Source organism: Caloenas nicobarica, chromosome 1, assembly GCF_036013445.1.
Source record: "Caloenas nicobarica isolate bCalNic1 chromosome 1, bCalNic1.hap1, whole genome shotgun sequence".
NCBI classification, from domain to species: Eukaryota; Metazoa; Chordata; class Aves; order Columbiformes; family Columbidae; genus Caloenas; species Caloenas nicobarica.
The window spans coordinates 90,308,699-90,330,424 of record NC_088245.1 but is presented as its reverse complement, the minus strand read 5'-3'; the positions used below and the strand labels follow the sequence as shown (position 1 = coordinate 90,330,424).

General features: G+C 40.0%; 1 protein-coding gene across 3 annotated transcripts in view; it reads right to left on the bottom strand.

The window, feature by feature from the left end:
- Window positions 1–21,726, bottom strand: part of GSK3B (glycogen synthase kinase 3 beta) — a 158,900-nt gene that overhangs the window by 25,612 nt on the left and 111,562 nt on the right. For all 3 annotated transcript variants that reach the window (XM_065631626.1, XM_065631608.1, XM_065631617.1), the window contains exons 7-8: window positions 17,908–18,005; window positions 6,554–6,649 (exon numbers count right to left, since the gene is read on the bottom strand). In XM_065631626.1, the coding sequence (XP_065487698.1) occupies window positions 6,554–6,649; window positions 17,908–18,005 (194 nt within the window). The remainder of the gene's footprint in view (window positions 1–6,553; window positions 6,650–17,907; window positions 18,006–21,726) is intronic.

Here is a 21,726-nt window from a genome sequence, read left to right as displayed (position 1 = left end):
TACAAATTGGGCAGAGGCAGGATAATTTACCACCTGACAAACCTGGCTTCTTTTCTCATGCTTTAGATGAAGGTAAGAGATTTACAGTACCAAAAATCATTGCTCCTACAAAAGGAGCTGGGAAACATGAATTTGTCAGAAAAACCTGTAGTGGTTTTTTTTTTTTTTTCTTTTCAGTTAGTCTCCAGCAGAGCTGTTTTCACGTTTTGCTTGGAAAGTCATTACACACCAAGTGAAAACCAGAACTGTACTCTTCAGAAAGAGGTCAGGGCATGGTTTCACAACAGGCACAAATCACCTCCTGTTCGCTCTGGAAAAGACAGTTCTGCCCTTCTCCTGGCCACACAGGTCTGCCCTGCTCCTTGTCCCAACACTTCCAGTTGGGGCTGAGTGGCCGGCCAGGTAAGAAAGGTAATCCAAATCCTGAACATTTGTGTTATTCAAGAGGATTTTGCTACTATAGAAACATTAATGCAGAAAGGAAGCAGCAGGAATGTGCAAGTGGGAGGTGGAGAACTGACCCCGCTGCATGATGAACTTATGCCAGTTATGAAACTCCACCCAAATAAACAATCTCGCCCCCACTATACCTTTGTAGCTCTACAAAAGATCAGACCCCAATCTCAGAAGGAAGAGTTTGCATTTTCAGCTTTAATTCAAGTCCAGCTTGAATTAAATTCAAATTTAGTTCAAATCCAGTAATTTCAGCTTTTAAGCAAGTCCATTTACAAGATTTCTGACGAAATTTTTTGCTTTCTTTTGTCATCAGTTTTAATTAGAAGTGACAAAACAAGCTGTCTATTTATCCGCTTTACTGTTTGGTATTCTTCCTCAAATCTACAGCATGAGCAGTCACTTTGGAAGCATTACAAGCAAAACAATCTGCTTAAAAACCAGACAAGAACCAGGAGAGCAGGAGTAGGATGAGATGAAGACATGAAACTGATTCTGCAGGATGGAAAAACACGCTCATGAGAGAGACCAGACTCTTTATGTCCCCAGTCCCAGAGTGTGGGGAAGACAACAGGACTGCCTGCTACAAGTATGGAAGAATTCAACATTCAAGGTAAAGTAATTAGTATAGTAAAACTTATACAAAGAATACATACACAGAGAAGATACTCTGACTAAAATATTAGCCAAATATTTTAAAATATTAGCAGAAATAATTTGATAATATAGGCAGAAATATGGATCCTACAGTTAATATCCAAAGGTACTCTATAATACAACCAACTGTGGTTCTGCTCAAATTCAGCTGCAGCCAGGAGTGGCCAGCTGCTTTGGAAAAGTGCCAGAAGGGATGAACTAGAGTCTGAAGTTTCATCTTAAACACCATTTTCTTCTGCTATAACAATTTCGCTTGAAGACACAGACAGAAGAGTGCTCTCAACAGTCTAAAGAATGAAAAAAAAAAAAAAAAGAAAAAAAGGAAGCATTTACAAAGTTGGGAGGGACTCTGCCCTCATCTGCTGCAAGTTTATTGCGATGGCAAAGTGCTGCAGGAAGAAGTCCTTGTGTATTCATCCACAAGAGTGCACTGCAGAAGGGCAGAGAAGCTGAAAACCAATCTAGACATGATATTTTTTCTCTGTCTCTCTTCCACTGTTAAACAAATGACTCCTGTCTTTTTTCCCTTCTCAACACTGACTTGGAAATTATGATTCAGACACCAGCTAGCTACAGATTTGGGGATGGTGAATGAAGCCATTCTTTCGAGCACACTCAAACTTATCTCACCAACTGCATATTTAAGAAGTGTTTGCAGCTTTGAACAGTCTTGCAAGTATCTTCAGAACAGGAGAAACAAAGTACAGCACACTGAAGAGATGCACTGTCCATTTTAAAGAGCTGCCTACAGTGGAAATTGCTTCCATGTCTATACAATGGAGACAAGGCAAAGGTTATGATCTGACTAAAGAAAACAGGTTATACTGATATAACCTTTTATGCTTTTTTGCTATCACAAACCATGGGCATGTGTGCAGCTTAGTAGGTAAGTCCGTTCATTATAATGCCATTACTGGTAAACATGGAAGTATCCTTGGGTGGGTATAAAAAAATCCTAATGAGTCATCTCTCCAATGCAGACAAGGCCTAACCTACATAATTCTATTACATTTACATCTTACTCAAATGAGATCCTTTACTAGCTGGATGCAAGGGGGAAGGCAGGCCATCACAGACAGACATTTTTTGTATTTCTGGAAATAATCACAGCACTTTGTTTTTTAAAACCCAAGGGATTTGAGATCTGAAGGTAGCATTTGAGTAATGCTAGGATAAAAGCCAGCTGTAGTGTGGCCATGTAAGCAACGCTTATCTAACACAAGCTTATAAAGCATGTTTAGACCTTTTGTCAGCCACCCCACTGTCCCTACTCCCATCCAAAAAGGGCCAAAAGCTTCAGAGAAAGCTCAGCATCTAAGCTGAACTTTAACAGTCCTGTGATGTACAATCTTGCACTTGATCTCAGATTTCCTCTTGGCTTTCCAGTCACACAGTTATAAAGCACAGATGAACTTTACTTGGAAGAAGAGAAAAAAAGAAGAGAAAAAAGTATAAAGATTAGTAGCAGACATCAGATTGCGCTTCCAAAAAGAAAGAGGTTGAAGGACTTGAGGTATCTGAAAGACACAGAAGCCAAGTTCTGAACTAGTAAAAACAACAGTAGCAAAACCTCTAAGAGGCTTTTATTCGATGAGATGATACAGTTGGAAAAAATGGACAGGTTTTCCAACCCAAGATAAACCTGAAAACATTTTTGTTTATCAGTCTGTCAGAAGATATTCCCACCCCTGCAAAACTCTGCTTCTCTTACAACTTAATGCTCCTTACTCACAGACCAAGGCAGAGAAGCAATGTTCTATATAAAGTGAAAACCAAGGGAGGTCTGGATGAAAAGAACAGCTATGTTACTAAATTAAACACTCCGGTATTCTGAAGAGGACCTCCCAAAAGAACCAAAATGTCCCAGATTCCTCCTTTTGGGGCTGGGGTTATGGGGGTAGGGTGCCAGAGGGGAAGAAGAGAGAAGTCCTGTTTTGGAAGAACTGTTTGAAAGATTCCTGGAAAGTTCAGATTCTCTTTTCTTTTGCTAGCCAGGGACACACTGAACTCCTATCATCACCTGCATCACGCACATAACCGGTATAAAAACACACACGTGCCTGGGCAACACAGAACTACACTGGAGAGGAGAACGGCCTCTGTGTGCTTTATCATGAGAGATTCCAGCTCCTAAGTTACAAAAGTACTTCAATTTCAAATTGTCAACATATTGAAAAACCAGTCTGACAGCAGTTTGCACTGTAAACTCGCATAATTGCTTCAGCATAGAAAGATAACTTTTAGAGTGTTAGCTTGACTTGTCTCCTACTCTATGAGGAAAGACCCCTGTTAATTTGCAAGCTCTTTCTTCATACTACTACATCACATTGAATATCAATACTGAATATCAATACTGGATGATACCAATCCATTTCTACTGAAAACTCTTAAGATACACCTATAAAGGTAGACTTCAGATTTCCATAAAATTGGTGTTCAAAATTCCAATATAAGCCTGAATCTGAATGAATCTGAGAAACAACATTCCTTTATGGACTCATCCTTATTCACTCAAACAATTTCTCTGGTTCTTTAAAAAACCCCAGACTTATTTCATTCTGCTACAGCACCAGCCACCATTCTTCTTCACCTAGCAGGTAATAGCAAATGCAGCAGATCATACCACAACTGTGATACTGAGTAGGAAAATAATTGATCTACACCTGCCAGAAATGCAGAGAGATCAGACCAGAACCAGGTACACCCGACAGAATTCTGCACCACAGAATTCCAGATGCAAACTACAGGTACCACAGCTTCCAAAGAAAATTCTTAACTGCCATCTACACGCACTTTTGCAGACCTGAAAACAATAGCGAATCATGGGCCTTACTGAATACAATCAGTTCCAGACTGCACATACAAGGTTAAGCACTTAGGCAGTACCTAAACATGGACCTTCACTGGGCATCACCATTGCATGGAATTAACTCCAAGTAGGACCCACAAAACACTCAACTTTGAAAAATACCCATGTTATATTAAACACCAAGAAACAACAAGGAGACTGCCCTTGTGTCAAAGAGCTTATAGCAGGGAGTGACTATATTCTCAGCAATTATCTCTCAGACATGCTGAAAACTAGATGCCTGGGGGCTCTTCCACACAAAAAAACCCTTAACTTCTGTCTGCTGAATCCTCTAGTCATAAGTAGTCCACAAAAATAACAACCTTCTAACTATTGTGATCGTCAGTAATTCTTTAGCCTAAACGGCATAGGTTTGTGTTTTCGAGGCTGAAACTTGAAGTTCAAGTCCTGTTGGCAACTACCTGTAGCACTTTAGTTACACACATAGTTACAACAAAACCACCTTTGCTCTTTCACTTCTTCAGTCATCCCTTTTCTGCTCACTAGACACTCAGAGTTCAGAAGCGCTTTTTCTCCCACACTTTTCGGTTCTCAGATACAGAAGCTCCAAGAGGCCGCACATGCCCACTGCTGTGACATCAGATGTTACAACAATACAGCCTGGTAAGGGAAAGCAATTCTACATAATATTCCCACTTACATCTTTCACAGCTCAACATGCTCAGAATGTTGAACGGAAAGGATATTTAGAAGTAATACATTGAGAGTATAAGCATCATTAACACCACCATGCCTGATAATCTATTTTGTTAATTTAGCATTTGTATAATAAGAAAAGTACAGATCTCATAAATGAAGTCTCATGTAACCCAATTGTAATAAACTGGTTTAAATGCTATTCTACACCCAGCCAATGTCAGGAGGAGTTGTGTGCAGAATGACTTGAGAATGTGAAGCTATGTTGCAAGCACAACTCTCCAAAACTAATTGTATCCTAATGGAGAATGCAGATCTGATTTTCTGGCAAGCTCCTCTCAATTTTTTATAATTGACTTGATTTCACCTGTAATCCTTTAGAACGACTAAAAAATAGACTGAAGTTTCAGTTTTTTCTTGAAGCTTTGCCAAAAGATCACTGTTGTGGTCCAACAGACCATTAAGTGCATACAGGTGATTCTTAAGACTACTCAGGCAGCAGACCAGTTATATTACTAGCTTGGATGCCTACTCTGTGCACTGAAGTACAACTCTACTCCTACTCCATTGCGTATTAATTCAACCCCCCCTAACCCAAACACCTTCACTACAGGAATTCAGATGCAACCTTAGTATTCAAAGCTAGGAGGCTTTTGGATTTATTCTTCCAACTTCCACTGTGATGCAATTTGAAACTGAAGAGATCAACTCTCAGGGATTTTACTTGCCCTCTTTTTTTTTTTCTCCTATTAACATAAGGTAGTAAAAAGCCTCACTGAATTTACTGAACTCTCATACTATTATAAATGATTAAACCAACCCACAGAAATAAGCTTGGATACAGAAATGCAACCCAGGGATTACTGGGGAAAAGGAAAATTCAAGTGGTGCGTAACTCAGAGAATCTATCACAAAAATAGTGACTGGCAGTACCTGGCCTGGCATGTACTTATAGAGTACATGGCCTGCTATCACAAGACCCTCAATGAGCTCTAGCTTGTTTATACAGAGTTTCTACCACCACAAAGCATTTGGTCTAAAAGAGTCTGACCTGGACACGTGCTTGGCTAGGAATGTGACCCTTTGACACATAACACACTACTTTCTTAGCAGAAGGAAACCTGAGCCTTTAAGATATGATGAGAATATACTGCTACTATATCAGCCATTTCTCAAGCAGCAAAAAGAAAACACTAGCTACCTAGGTTTCAACTGCTTAAGACTCGATATTTAACTTTTTCCACACCCAAGAGGCTAATTAAATGATAGTTACCTTGTCTCAAGTCAAATATCCATCATTCCTCCACATGTGGAAGACAACTTAATTGTGTGGCAATTTTTTTGGTTTAGTGCCAACAGTTTCCTCTTTCGTCATGGAGGTTATATAATATTGTCTGTATGTACTGCAGTAGTGCCTCCTTGTGAAAGCTAGATAAGAAATCCTAAGAAGTAACTTAAAAAAAACCCCAAACACACTCTCAACAGCACACCTACTGGAATACAAATATCACAATATCTATGAGAGAACCGATTAAGAAAGTAACTGTCAGCCCTTGTTGTTACGTTATGTAATAGCATTACAAATCTGTCACAGGTGCAAGTGGAACACTTTCTTTTTTGTAGGTGACTTGTGTGCACAACAATTTATCCCATGACACGATTTAGATTTATTGCAATCTACAGTAAACACACGCACCATGGTAAAACAAACAAACAAACCAACCACCTGTAGGCAACCTCAGAAAAACCCAGACCAATAGATATTACGGTGCATTGCTTTAATATAATCTTCTCCTTATCTACATCGAAAGTTACCAGGTCCTCAGCTTAAAGGCACCCAGTTTGGACTGAAAGCCACCAAGCCACCGAACAAACTGAACTCATTGAATTTCTACTTTCAGCCCACATGTCTTTATTATTCAGTTCATATAGACTCACCTTAGTCCATGGATGTGCCTTAATCTGAGGGAATTTGAATTCAGTATAGTTTGGATTCATTTCTCTAATTTGCTCCCTTGTAGGCGTTCCCAGAACCTGGAAAGGAGAGAGGAAAAAAAATGCAAACTGTTTAGATATGCTTCATATTCACATGGTAATGAAGAGCGCAGTATAACCTATCACATACTGAGACAATTTAAGTGGAATCAATCCATGTAACTAGTGAGTTAATATAGCCTTGAGAACAAAACAACAAAACTTATGCAGAATCGTTTAAGTTGGAAGGCACCTCCCTCACCTGGGAGCTTCTGATCCACCCCGCCCCGGCTCAAGCAGGGTCAGCTGGGAGAGGTTGCCAAAGACCATGTCCAGACAGGCTTTTAGCATCTCCGCAGAAGACGACTTCACGACTTGTCTAGGCAACCTGCTCCAGTTTTTGACCATTCTCACAGTAAAAAAAGTGCTTTCTTGCATTCAAATGAGTTTTCCCGTGTTTTATACTTTGTGCCCTGCCTCTTGTTCAGTCAGTGGGTACCACTGAGAAGTGCCCGGCTGTTGCTTCTTCATTCCCTCCCATCAGGTATTTATACATATTGATGAGAGCCCTGTGAGCCTTCTCTGCTCCAGGCTAAACAGTCCCAGCTCTTGTAACCTCTCCTCATATGACAGATGCTCCAGTGCCTTCATCATCTTTGCTGCCCGGGCTCCAACTTCCACAGTCTCTTACTGGCAATTCAGTTCATGCTCCAAGCCCAGTGTCAAAAATTTAATTATCTTCTACAGTTTTCCACAAAATTCAAGCATCTTTCTCAAACTTAGTAATATTTCTATGGGGAAGAGAGTTTGCTCTGATTAGACTGTTATAAAAGAGTACCGCTGAACACATCCAGGGATTGCAGCTCATTGCATAAGGCTGTAGCACAGACTACATTTTATAAGTCATCAACAGCAGCCCTCTGCAGAGCTTAAGAGATCAGCCAGTTACTGCTTAGGGGAGTCAGACAGGTTTCCCTCCCCTGCTCCCTGCCAAACAGTGCGGGTTCTGGTGGTGGTGGTTCCTCACCCCAATATTTCCACATGGAAGATAAACTTGATTCAAACCTAACCTGGAATAATCTAAAATGCACTGGTTTACTTCTGCAAATTTCTATTTCTCATTCCCAGAATCTGCACAATGTTATTTATACATGCAAACTAGTAGTTATATGAGAAATTGTGTGGCAATTTTTTTGCCACACACACAAAACACAATTGCCCATTTATTTCTAGGGATCCATAGATTTTTAAAGGATTCCAGAAATCCCTTCAGGGAATAAGCTGGACAACAGGGCATTAGTGCTTTCTGTTCAGTTAGCACTAATTGTAACAGAGCCATTGCCTTCCGCCTATAAACAAAAACTGCAAAGCAGGTTGAAAGCATCCTGTTGTTTTCTGTTTGCACCCAGTTGCTGAGCATTGTTTTGTTCTGCAGAGAAGTGGAGAGGGCAGGAGGCAGAGGAGTCGCTCCTCTACACTGGGCTCAGCCTCATCTTCCTATGGGAAACCTGTAGCCATGCTACTCTTACCCTGTGACAAGTCTCTTCTCCATACAGATTAGCATAATGTTATCATCTCATGACACTGCACCGTCACTGTCAGGAAACAATATAAACCAGGGGTGTCGAACTCATTTTCACCGGGGGCCACACCAGCCTGGCAGTTGCCTTCAAAGAGCCGAATGTAATTTTAGGTCTATATAAAGGTAGGAGTAGTTAACCTGATCTAAACCATCGTTTTAGCACTCTACCTTACTGCTTGATAAAGAAACATCTGGTTACATATTCTGGTATCAGTGAACATTTTCATTCTGAAGTGGAAATTACACAAATGTGCCCTAAAGAGTCAGGTAAAGGGCTAGAAAAGCAAGAGTCACTGTTTAATTTGTGCAACAGACAAGCTATCATCAGGTATTATGAAAGGAGCTTGGTTATCTCTTTATTATTTAAAATATGAGCTGTACAACACAAACTAAAATACCTACCCACAAAGCAATCTTAAACAGCAGCGGCAGCAGCGGAAATAAACCCTGTAACTTGTTCAGACAGTTGCTTCTTGGATAACAGATTTAAGGGACAAGTTGTACAAACCAAATAATCACAGAACTACCTTCCCATTGCTAACCAGGATTTGAATGCCACTTAGTCTAAAAGCCAGTAACCTTCAAAGCCGATAGAAGATTTTTCCGTGCCTTTCCGTGTTTTTCCGTCTGAAAACACTTTTTGCTTAGATGGTAGAAAAGAGGGTGTTTGTAGGCTTTCATACATTTTTCTCAACTTTCAAAGGAAAAAAAAGAGTTGAGAGGCAAGTGGGCGTGTTCCCCGCTGGTTTTCTGTCTGGCTCCCCCAGCTGCCAGCCTGCCAGGACGGCACCGCTCTCAAAGCTTTGATGACCGCCACTCTCAAAGCTTTCCAGTTCTAAAAGATGAGGGAATTTCACACCTGCAAATATTATTTTTATCACAATTTGGGATAAAAGCCATTTTCAAAGCCTTGGAAGTTTTTGAATTAGTTGAATTAACTGCCTGAAAGATTACAGATAACTTGTATTGCCATCCCACCTTTTCTAAAGGCTGTTTTCAGGCCTCCCTAGTATAAACAGGGATTGTTTAAAAGCACGTTTACCTTCTTTCCCCTTCTCTCTCTCAAAAAAATCCTTTAATAGCCTTCCTTAGAAGAGGCAAACACTATATTTTTTTACATAGCCGAAATTCAGGAAACTGGCTCAGTTACCAAGGCTGCTCGGAACAGGAGCCTACACAGTGCAAGTATCTGTCCTTAAAGAATGCCTCTAGCATCAGAGAGAATTCAGATTAGGTAGGCAATGGCAATTTCATGGACAATGGACCCATGGGCAATGTCTATCCACATGTTTCACTAAAAACACAGCTGTAACTCCAGATGATAGGAGGGAGCAGCTCCTAAGCTCAAGCACAGCCACTTAAGCAAACAGCACCTAAGGTCTCATGAACATTTAGAAAAGAAGGTACGGAAGAGGGATCATGCCAGCTGAAAGAAGGTAGCGCCTGACCTTCCAGTTACATCATAGTCTTTGACACACAAAATAACTGTACAAAAAGAAAGGTGACATATTAGCCAGTGTATTTGCTTTGTTCCCTCTGAATTGTAAAACCAGACTGTGCTTTCCATTTGTACTAAAGGCAGATTAAGGGGGGGGGGGAAGGAAAAAAAGGGAAGGCAAGTAGATAGGAAGAAGAATGGAAGTTTTAAAGACTCTGTCAAATTCAAATCATAATCCAGAAGTAAAATGTGGGATGAATAAAGTGACAAGCTACAGAATTGTAGCAGCATTTGACCCATCTGGAAGAGGTCCTGAAGTAATTAACGGCGACCTCCTCTCCCTGCCCCCCTAAACACTCCAACACTGTTTGCTACGTGATTTTTAAATTGTTCCTCACTGATTTACACTTAGTTTTCAGTGTATTAGGAATATATTCAAGTAACCTTGGTGAATAACAGCAATCATTTAAGCTATTGCAAAAATTGGGCAAACCTCTCTTTGAAAGAAGTCATGTGACTGCTCTTTCCTTTTGAAATGCAAAGAGGCAGCATAAATTATTTTGCACATTTTTGGCAGAATTATTCCATGGACAGCTGCTCTTGCTATAACAACTCTGGAAATACTGTGGAGCAGATGCTCCTTGGAGAGAGGTTTCAGAGAACGGATGAGGCTGGAAGGGACCTCTGGAGGTCAGCTGGTCCGCCTCCCCCGGCACAAGCAGTGCCGGTGAAAGCCAGCTGCCCAAAACCACGTCCAGATGGCTTCTGAATGTCTCAAGGATGGAGACTGCAAAACCGCTCTGGACAACATCTTCCAGTGTTTGACCATTCTCCCAGTAAAAACTGTTTTCTTGCATTCATACTGAAGTTCACATAGTTTGGGTTTATGCCCATTGCCTCTTGCCCTGTCATGGGATGCCAAAGGCAAGAGCCTGGTTCCCTCTTCTTTGCACCCTCCCTTCAGATACTTCTATACGTTGATAACGTCTCCCCTGATCCGACAAAGGTCAGAAAACTTTTAAGAAACACAGGGTCCAATACTGAATTATTAAGGTCCATGCAGATCAGCATGTACTTTTCTACTTCTTGGAGACAGTCTTATTAAAAGTAATACTGTCAAGGAAAAAGTTGCTTCATTTTTTTTTTTTAAATTGGGCACTTTAAAAAAGAAAAAGTGAGAACCAAAACAAAGTAGGTACTAGGGTGATAGACAAAATTTATTCCATCAGACAACGACATCTGGAGTGAAGACTAAACTTTTGAATGAATGAAGAAGGTCTATGTGAGACTACAAGGAATCTTCCTGCAAGTGCAGACGACAGGTCAACTAGTCTTGCTCCTGACTCCCAACTGTCATCATCACCTCTTAAATAAAAATAAAAAGAAATATTATCTACTAAGATTAACTGAAGGATGCACTTGCTGAGAAGACAGATATCACTCTGATTCTCTCAGGACAAAAATTGAATACAACAGGTTTTACAAGTATTTTCTGGAAGTTTTGCCTTGACATTAAACTGTAATAGATTAAGCTCCCTAAATAATCTCTATTCCAGAACAAGGTTTGTGAAGGTAGGGTAATGGTATGTATCTCAACCAACTAAAGAAAAGCTCCCAGTAATATCACCCTTAACAAACATGAGGAGGAGATTTCTGAACCTGGAATACATCCTACATTTGATTACAAACAGCATAAAGATCTTCATTTTACGTTCTGCAATTGAATTTTCATAGAAGATGGGTGATATTCAGCTCCAAGAGACACCTCAGTTACACCAAATACTGAAGACAGCTGTTGTCCACACCTGGCTTCACAGTGCAGAACTGTGCAGAGTTATTTACGACTGAATCCACACGGCTGCAACACCAGGGGAAGAAGAAACTGTAAGGGTCTCAACAAGCCTCAGGGGAAGAAAGGCTCTTTCCGACAACCATCTTTACTGCTAAACCTTTGCCAAAATGTAAGAATCAGTTAAAAGTGTAGGGACACTGAGGGTTCAGAAGCTCTGGCTGGTGGTGACTGAACTAGATGAGGAAAAGCTGGGTATTTATATCAGAAACCTCTACAAAGCCATGGTTACAGTGGTATAGTGCCTTCCTTGGGAAAACCGTCCATGTTTACGAGGAAATGTGCTCCAGAAAGTCTGGTGTGTATGGCTTACCAGATAGCATAATTAATACTTCTGCAAACATGGCTGCACCTCTTCAGAAAGCTGTGAGAGATATGCCAAACAGCTATTTAAAAAAATTCACCGGGCTGACGTTTCAAGCAGTAAAAATGGGTCAGCTTTGCAATAATACTTCAAGAGGTCTGTGGTAGAAAACAAAATAAGTTTACCCATTTTATATACACTTCCTTTCAGAAACACTCTCTCCTCAGACAAAATGAAAGCCAACTAAATATAGAGATTTCTTCTATTCGCAAACACGAAAGCAGCTATACACCAGGAATAGGAAGAAACCCATTGTCACTGCTGACATCAACATAATTGCTCATCAACTCTTTTACACTGCCTGCCTGCAAGCGACAAATTACATGAGACATGGGAACAGCCACGTTGTGATGTGGGGGGCTCATCAGGGAAGACAAATGCCAGGAGACTTCCCTTAGGGGCAAGGAGAGAGGACCCATGTGAAAGCCTGTGTCAGATGCAGGCAGGTCCTCAGCACAGGACCACATCCAACAAAATGAAACACACTCTCCTACTGTTTATTCTCCCGGAAGAGATGGCTCCTCTCTCCCCATTAAGCACTGTGACTGAATTTATCTTATTTCAAGAACCTGAGCCCAAAATAGCACCTTGACATTTGAGCATGAGCCATATATTATAATTGCACTCTATACTTAGCATTCAGCTCAGTGAAACTGTCAGAGATGAAAAAGTTACACATGGATAGGATTCCTGATACTATTGAGCCTGGCTTTTAATACATTATTTTTCCCCCTTGCCTCATTCCTAACCCAGAGAACTACGGGAAGAAGATTTTATTATTTCTCCTAAATTACCATGAAATGCCAGTTTTGGTGCAAGAAATAATCACACAGACCAGTACAAACTAAAAAACGCAAAACAAACACAAAAGTCCCCCCACAACCCTTTCCTGAAGTTTTCACAAGTCATTTGATGCATCTCATACTCTATACTGCAGCATATGGAAAAAACAGAAAAGACAATGCAATGCAAATTGGCAGATGCTGTCCTCCCCACATCCCAGAGCTGCTGAGACAATTACTGCTGCTTCGTTCTTCTGACATTGATTTTTTTTCTTCCATTTTTGAGGGGAGTAGGGGGAATGTACTAAATAGAACCTTTCAGAAGATAATTATCTTAGAAACAAAACCATTACGCTTCCGACATTCCCTTTTTGCAAGGGGAATAGGGAGTAACCACTGTCTGTGGGAACTGTGGTTGAACATATTTTAGTTTGGGGTTGACATTCCAGCCAGTTTTCTCTTGATGGTTTTCAGGGTGCTGCAGAGCTGGGGGGGCAAGAATGCCTAAAACCTCTCAAGCTTTCACAGGGGCCATGACAGTCCTGGAGACAGTGCTGCTGCACCGCAAGGTCAGAGATTCATGAAGTCTGCCTTGACTATATCTCAAGAAAATCCCTCTTCTGGTCTAAGAGCTCCTCTTTTGAGCTGTATTCAGTGGTATCCCACTTGCAGAGTGGCTTTTAAATAAGGAAGTGGCAACTGCAACCCTCTTGGGCTGCTGGCACGAGGGCTTTCTCCCTTCCATGGGGGATGGACTGTCGGACTGCCCTGAGGTACAGCGTTTACCCGCACCTAATGTCTTCATTTGACCACTGATGAAACCCATGCTGCCACTGCGCGCGCTTCAGAAACTGAGCGCATTTCTGAAGATGTCACTCAAAAGCCAGTAGGAGCATGAATTTTAATGAATATATCAGGTTACCCACTTAAGATATTCCCAGCGATGGGATAACCTAACATTTGGAATAGCTCACAAGAGCTAAAAATAAGGAGAAAGAGTCACCATCCAAGATCAAACCTAGGAAAAAGCACAGCACATGATTTCTGTACTGTAATAGTGTAAGTATTCAAGAAGGATGTGCTTGGGTTATTTCTTCAGATAGAGCTCCAAGACAGTATTTCCCCATACTGAATATCATTTTGCCAGGGATAAGTGGTCAAAGATCTCTCTTTCCCAGACAGATTGAGAATATCTGGAAACACCGTCTTTAAAGAAATAGGAACAAGAGGAAAGAAGCTAAAAAGAAGAGGAGTGTCTTTTGATTCACATGAACATGATGCTGTGGTTCTATAAGGGCACAGTTTTTCAGAGCAGTTTGCAAATAGGCAGTAGGCCTGGAGAAACTCCAGGTGCAACCGAATGGAGAAGACCTTGCCAGACTGCTTGAAGTGAAACTACTTGAAGACTGCTGAAACGGAATAAAAATCTGGCAAAAGCCAAAAATGCTTCTGGTGCAGCAAGGGACTGAGGATGTTGGGCATGCAGCCTGCAGGAAGGACAAGCTGTGCTGACTGACTTATCACAGAAATTCCATCTTTATGAACACAGCCACCGAGGGTATGTCACCAAAAACTGCATGAGAAGGGAAGACTAGTTTAATGTGATGACATTTTAAAGTCATTCTCCAGCCTAATGCAAAAACTTCATACCCAGGTGTAGCATCCAATTCCTGTGTTGTGAAATGAACTCTGAATAATCAAAGCTGAGTAAACAACTGAAGAGACAACTGAAAAATTTATCTTGGCTCAAAAAACACTACAAGAGTGACTGTGACTCAGTCATCCTGAATTGATCGGAACCAGCAGAAAGGTTTCTAAGCTGACCTCTCTTGCAGTGGAATCAAGTAGATTTTAGGGTTGAAAGATGCATTTCCAAATGCATGGATAAATATGTTTTTACTATAGCCCTTCTTGGGCATTTAAAATACTCCATTTTCTCTGCTTCTATGCTTCAGACAACACAGTTCCAAGAAAGCTGTTTGAAAAGCATGACTACAAGAGAGTCAAACAGCAGCTTACAGGTCCCAACCTGCAACCTTGTACAAAGTTCATTGCTGTTCTACAAGTGGCAGATCCCACAGCTCTGCTTCTCCTACAGCCAGCTAGCATTAAAATAAGTCTGTGTTACAATGAAAGCTTTAAATAGTAGTATTCTATGGCTGCAAATGGAAGAGGTGGACACCATCTGTTAATTTCTTTTTCTTCTCTCTTTTTTTTTTTAATGAATCCTATTGTAAATGAATCTTACACAACCTAATGTTTTACATGTTGTGCCCACAACTTAACAGTTCTGGTAGTTTTTATGCTGCAGAATTGCTTATGTCTCCAACTACATTGAGGCTGCAGAAACCCAAGCTCGATCAATAAACACAGGTTGCAGTTTTTATACTAACCTTTTAAATCTAAGCAGAATTTAAGCATCATGCTGGGAGTGGAGAAGAGCAGAAGTTTCATGACTTATTTACAGATTTGAAAAACAAATCTGCTCAACTTGATTATAGGTCACTTTTAATGGATATATAGTAGATGTGACAGATCCCCGCCAACAGCTGGCAGAATGGAAAATTAAGCACCTCACTTTCTACTTTTTCCTCATTCTCAGAAGGTGAGGAAAAATTACTTGAAGTTTGAGGTAAATGTGCTGTTCTCCCTCTACTTCCACTATAAGAAACACTTGTTTGTGGGTATGGCATTACAAGGGAAGCACCTCATTGCCCAGTTCATGCAGTTTCGTAGACAATTTCTCATGACTGTTGATTTTGAATGCAATATTCTCAACTATAACTCTCTCTGTATTCTCACCTTAGCCTCCTGCCAGAGTTTTCTGAATAGTTTATACAAAACTTCACAAGATCTGGTAGACAAGGGCATTGAAAAACAGTCCACTTCTGCAGTTTGCACTCATTTTTTCCTCCAGCATTGTCTCGAGAATCTATGCTACCTCAGTGACAAATACACAGGCAGAAAAAAAAAAAATCATGGCACTCGCCCATTCGGGCTTGCATTTTCTGTCATACTCCCTTAATGATTGAGTAAACCTCCTTTTTTGTGACTATTAATGCAACATTTACAGCATTTGTTCTCTCAGACTTTCCTAAAACATACTGTCCAGTACTGTAACTTTTTAATTGAAGACGCCAAGCACACTATAAAATGGAGTTATCCCTATGTTTGTTTCACTTAATTTCTACACGTAGGGGTCTACCTATCTAACAGAAGATGAGAAAACCCCAGCACAACATAAGTGTGGATGATCATTCAGTATCTTCCTTTCTACTTCCAAAAAAAAAGATTCAGAAATTTGTTTCTGCAGATGTGAAAATCATCATCTCAAGCTATAACTTACTGAAGTTCAAGCCTTAACATCAGATACTCCTCCAGCTGTTGTGACAGGTAACACTAGTTTTCCAGTACTATGTATTCAGCTACAAATTGGCCAATAAAAATTATCAAGTTATCACACCAGTCATGGTAGGGTCATTTAAAGAAACCACAGATGATACCTAGGCTATCAGCAATTTTATTAAAGTACTTCTCTGCTTCAATATAACTTAAGTGTAAGCGAAGCAGAATCATCACAATTGGAGCACATATGTGCCATAAAATTATTAGTTCACAGATGATATAAGCAGATTTATTTACAAAAAGCTCATTAGATGTAGTTTCTCAGGACTGCAGACATCAATCAAGAAACAAAACGGCACTTTTTCAAAATGTCCAAAGGCAAACACCACAGGTTATTGCACAAACTCCTGAGGAACTCTGCCCACCTGAAGTGTTCACAGGGACCATTTCACATCTCACAAAAGCAGTGTAGCAGAAAGCAGCGCAGTGCTCCAACACACTTCTCAAAAGGAAAAAAACCCTGTCACTTGTGCCATCATCAGCCCTACTTCTGACAGCAACTCTGCTTTTCCCACTAGTGTTCCCTACGTAAAATGCCCCAACTTGGGTATGCTGAGCTTGAAATAACACTGGGTAGAAAGGTAAGAAATCAAGAAAGGCATAGAAGTAGGTGCAAGGCATGGAGCCTTCAGAGGAAAGTTGTTGGCTGGAGGATTTCTGGTAAGACAGAAACCCACTGTAACAGAAGCTAGGTTTACACGGTCAAAGGCTGGAGGAGACATAGAGAGAGCCTAGAAAGGTCAGAGCACACTGAGCCTCACTGGCCCATGTCCTCCATGCAGGAGAATGACTACTTGGCATCGGTTGGTGTCACTCTGTTAGGACAGGGACAAAGACACTAGCTGCTCTTCTACTGAATAACACAGATGTAAATAAGACGTTCTACTCTTCCAACCACACATTTTGGTTTTGAGGGGGTTTTCACATGCATGCCACACAAATATATATGCGTCAAGGTGGCAACTAAGTGGCAAAACTGATTTCCAAGAGGAAATCTCCTTGTGGTGATGAAATCAATAAAGCTGAACAGCACACATCTTATCCTCTGTAATACTCCCATCTTATTATGTGCATAGTATAGATTCAGAGGAAAAATAATACTTCTCTCTAGAAATATTTCTTCCTCCTTCATTGCAGAAGTTGAAGGAAGCACAGGAGACTACAGTGCTGGAAAATCAGATACCAGTCTTTTAAGCTATGAATTGTTCTTCCATGCCTCTAATTTGAGAATCACAGAATATTCACAGCTTACCAAATGAAGTCAATCAAGATGTGTTTGGACATAAGGGATGTATAAATGTTATGTATTTTAAAATATTAGGTCTTTTTCACTCGAAAAACAAGACTCTTCAGGTGGAAGGTACCTTTGCCCTACATTTCCCGTTTCTCCATCTACAAAAAGGAGTGCCCTTTCTCACCTTCCACCTCAAAGAGCTGGAAGGAAGGAAGAAGAAAAGAAGGCTACATATGTGATAAATCTGGCACAAGGAAATTTAATAACACCGTTTCCAAAGCCAAGTGCTAATTGCATTCAACAAAGGAAAAAGAGCCAGATTCTTAAAGAATGAAAAATCACACATTAATAAATATTGGCTTAGTATGTAAGCACTATTTCCAAGAACACTGAAAGTGCAGTCCTTTAAGAGGGAAAGAGCTATATAATTAAAAGATGATATATCATTATGCATCCTGCAAGAGGGCCAATAGAGATGATCAAGTTCTCAAAAAAAACATGAGAAGTGTTTTCGAACACAGTTTACATGCAACACCCTGTGCAATGGTGACAGAATATACATGTTGACAAGTTTATATATATGTTGACAAGTTTATAACAATGCATATTTTCATGCTGATTCCCAAGGAACAATGCAACGAAAACAACACTTAAAATTCCATACCTTGATTATTTCCACCAACTGATCCACACCACTGTCACCTGGAAAGATTGGTTGTCCTAGTAACAGTTCAGCCAATACACAGCCTGCTGACCACACATCTAAACAGAGGAAAGTGGAAGACAGGGAAAGGCATCAGTAAGAGGTACACATTAGGCCATTTATACAAAACACAGCAATTTTAAACTACTTACTTTATTCTTTGCCATGTTTAATAGCATGTATAACACAGCTAAAAATAAAACACATTCTTCTCCTAAATTTTAATCTAGAAAACACAGACATTTGGCATAAAGCAATGGTGGGCAGACAGTCTTAGAAGTCAAACGATGAGAAGAGAACTGGAAAATAATGTTAAATGCCATAATATATTGATATCAAAACTTATACATGTAGGGAAAAGACATGAGAACACTTGCCACCTGAAAATTAAGAATTCCCCAAAACCCTGTGTTGTTTTAAAACCACATTGATCATGAACTATACACAGGTATCATCCACCACAACAGCTGATGTTTTTACTGTTTCTGAATGTTGAACAGACTAAATTTTTCATCCATATATTGAAAGCACATATTCACTAGCAGATGAAACATTGCTGCAAAAGTATTACTTGTAACCTTCTGTACATGATGGTTAAGGGATCTGGGAGACAGCCTCTCCAACTCAGTCACATCAAGACCTAATCTTTATCCCAATTCCATTTGCAAACCTGGCTGGACAACAGAACTGCAAATCATAGATCAGGTCAATAGCATCCATTAGTTGATTAGCATCAACTAATTTTCATACAGGTATCAAAAGCCACAAGTAGTCACTAGCAGCTACTCCTGTACATGAAGAAAATTTTCATAATCTATTACAGGTATATCTTCTTACATATAAATAAGACAATTAAATACTACGACAGCAACTTTAAAATGTTTAAGTGTACTGCAGAATAGAGCATTTTATTTTTGAAAAATAGTTAATTCAAATGAAAAATCTAATGAAGCAAATGCAGTAAACACTGCATAGCAGATGTCTGTAGAGAGTCTACTGTAACTGCACACCAAACACTGAAGTTTAAGCTGTTCAACACCATAAAAGTATTGTACCTAGATGCAGACATAACTGTTTCTCCAAAAAATAGATTGACTAAAAGGTTTTCTAGAAAGTCATCGTTTGTTCAATGTATACCTGAAACATGACACACACACACAAAAAATCTAACCTCAAACAAGCAATCAGTAAGGGAAGATTTGCAAAGCCTACAATACTGTAGTGCCCCAAAAGGGAAAAGAACAAAACCAGTCCCCCTCCACCCATCTTTCTTTGAAGTCTCATCTGCTGTTACAAGCCAACCTTCCCCTGCTAAATAACAGTTGCATCACCACAATCCAAAACCCAGAGAATTTGCCTCCTGAGGCCTGTTCCAACCTGAGATAACCCACACTGTGACACAGATCCTTCTTCCTCTAGTGTGTTTAAACTATGCCATTGGGAAGCTGGATACACACAACAGTGTCAGTTATGGCTAAAGGTCTGTGTAAGGAAAATGTCTCTGACAGTTCTCTACACAGTCTATTATCACTTTTTCACAACCACTAGAGACTGATGCAAAAAACAAACATACATTCAGGAATTCAAGATTGATAACAAAATAATCTGCAAGTTAGAACAGACTTTTCCTTCCCCCATTTCTAAGTGAAAAAGAGGGGCTATGCAAAAATACCTTTTCTCCTTCTCAAGAAAGATATGGTTCAATCATAACATATGGTAGGCCAAAAGCACTGCTTATTATTGCAGCTTTCTAAATCATTCACCTCTAAGTCAAATTGATGTAATTCTACATAATGCCTTAGTACAAACTGCATCTGGGTTTATCCTGAAAAGCAACTACTTACAATACAAACAGCAACCAGAAATAATCTGAGGTCTGAGCCTCAAATTTCAACAAGCAAGCATACCAGATTATGCTTTGGATCATATTTAATAGAAGCTGACATAGCCACCAAGGTGTAAAGAACATTCAATTGCATCTGACTGCTAAATGACATCTTTCTCTGATAGCTCCTGTTGTTGGACTAACACACAACAAAATCATGACGCAAAGAATCACTGTTTACGTCATCCTATGCATACTGTGTTTATAGCACAGTATTGTTTCCCATAGCAAAAATAAGAAGAACAGAGTCTGTCCCTTCTGATATCAATAACCCAGTGGACAGACCAACAGAACCCCGGTTTGGAACCCTTCCCAAAGCACCAACTAAAAAGCAGCATCCACCAGCAATTAAATCACCTGGACTCCAGCAGTAATGGAGTGTTTATAGGAAATTACGTAACAGTTCAAAAGATAGCACAGATTTCTTCAGAAGTATTGAAGAAACAGATTAAATGTACTAAGCAGTACTGTAACTTAAGAATATTTAAAGGCACCTTAAAGGATTTTGAAAAAGCGAAGTCCTTTACACTGAGTATACAAAGCATGTGGTACCTCAAAGCTATAATCATTATTTACAACTTCAATCCTTATTTTATGCTGAAAAACAAACAATATATGAAAAATATTTGACAGAACACAGACAAACCCAAAGCTGACATGAGAGTAAGTCAGCGTTCACAGCTCGCTTCCTTTTAAATATTTTGAAACTATGCTAGCATGATTTTTTTCTGAATTAGACCGTTGCTTTTAAAAACTACTTTAAATAAGCCCCTGGTCTGACTGCTCCATGAAGTTGGCTTTGTGCTGTTTTATCCTTTCCCAGTCTCCCTAAATGCCTTTGCACTCCACCAGCCAATTTCAGACAAGTCTGAAAGGCAGAAGTCTCGAATCCATTACAGAAGTTTTATAGCAGCAGTGGGGAGAGCACGCATCAGTGTTGCTGCTGCGGAGAGGGGGGCTCAGTCCCTATGGAACGCACCGGGCTTGCTCCCAGCCTGCAAAACTGCAGCTGCAAACATGTCGAAGGATGTGCAGGTCCTTGCTTAAGCAAGAAGGTCAAGCAGAAACAGCAGAAGGTACATGAGAAAGCTGAGGGCATCACAGGAGAGAGAGAGAGAGAGAGGAGAAAAATATGTAAGTCATGAGGAAATAGTTGGGGAAGTCTGAGGAATACTTGTTGTGTTTGTGATGGGTATAATCCATCAAGCACAGAACAAATCCATCGGAAGCTATGTAGCTGTTCTTCATTCAGCAAAATCTTCCAAATGAGGTGATTTAATGACTTGTTAAAAGTCTTAATTTTCCTTGATTTTCCTTGCTAACAGTTTAAACACACACTGAAATAAGCTACAGGCGTTCCAAAAAAACACAACTGTTTTCAGGAGTGCAATTTCACTGACTTCCAGATTAGGATTTGTGCAATGTTTCCTGGGCAAGGAAGCAAACGAACCCTGGAAGCATCCTCAAGGAAAGCCAGAGAGCAGAGGCTAACTTCAGCAGCTCCAGGCAGGGATGGCAACAAAACACAATTTACACAGGTGTTTATACAGCTCTGATGAGCAATGTACAATAAGGAAGAAACTGGGAAATTTCAGCTCTGCTGAAACTTGATGGAATTTATGCCATTGACTTTAACAGGACTAAAATTTGACTCCAGGATAGCTTACCTTCCCCTCCCAGCTTTGAATATGGCATTTCAAAATTTATCTTCCAAATTTGGGTGGTAACATTTTCTCACGCCTGAAGTACTGAATGTACTAAATTCTATATTTTAAGACGTGTTACTTAAGAGAAGTGATAAGGTAGTCAATATTAGTTTTTGATAACTCCTTTCAAGACCCTTTTCTGCCTTAGCACAGTCACAGCTAACAATTATAGGTTAATAATCTTTCAGA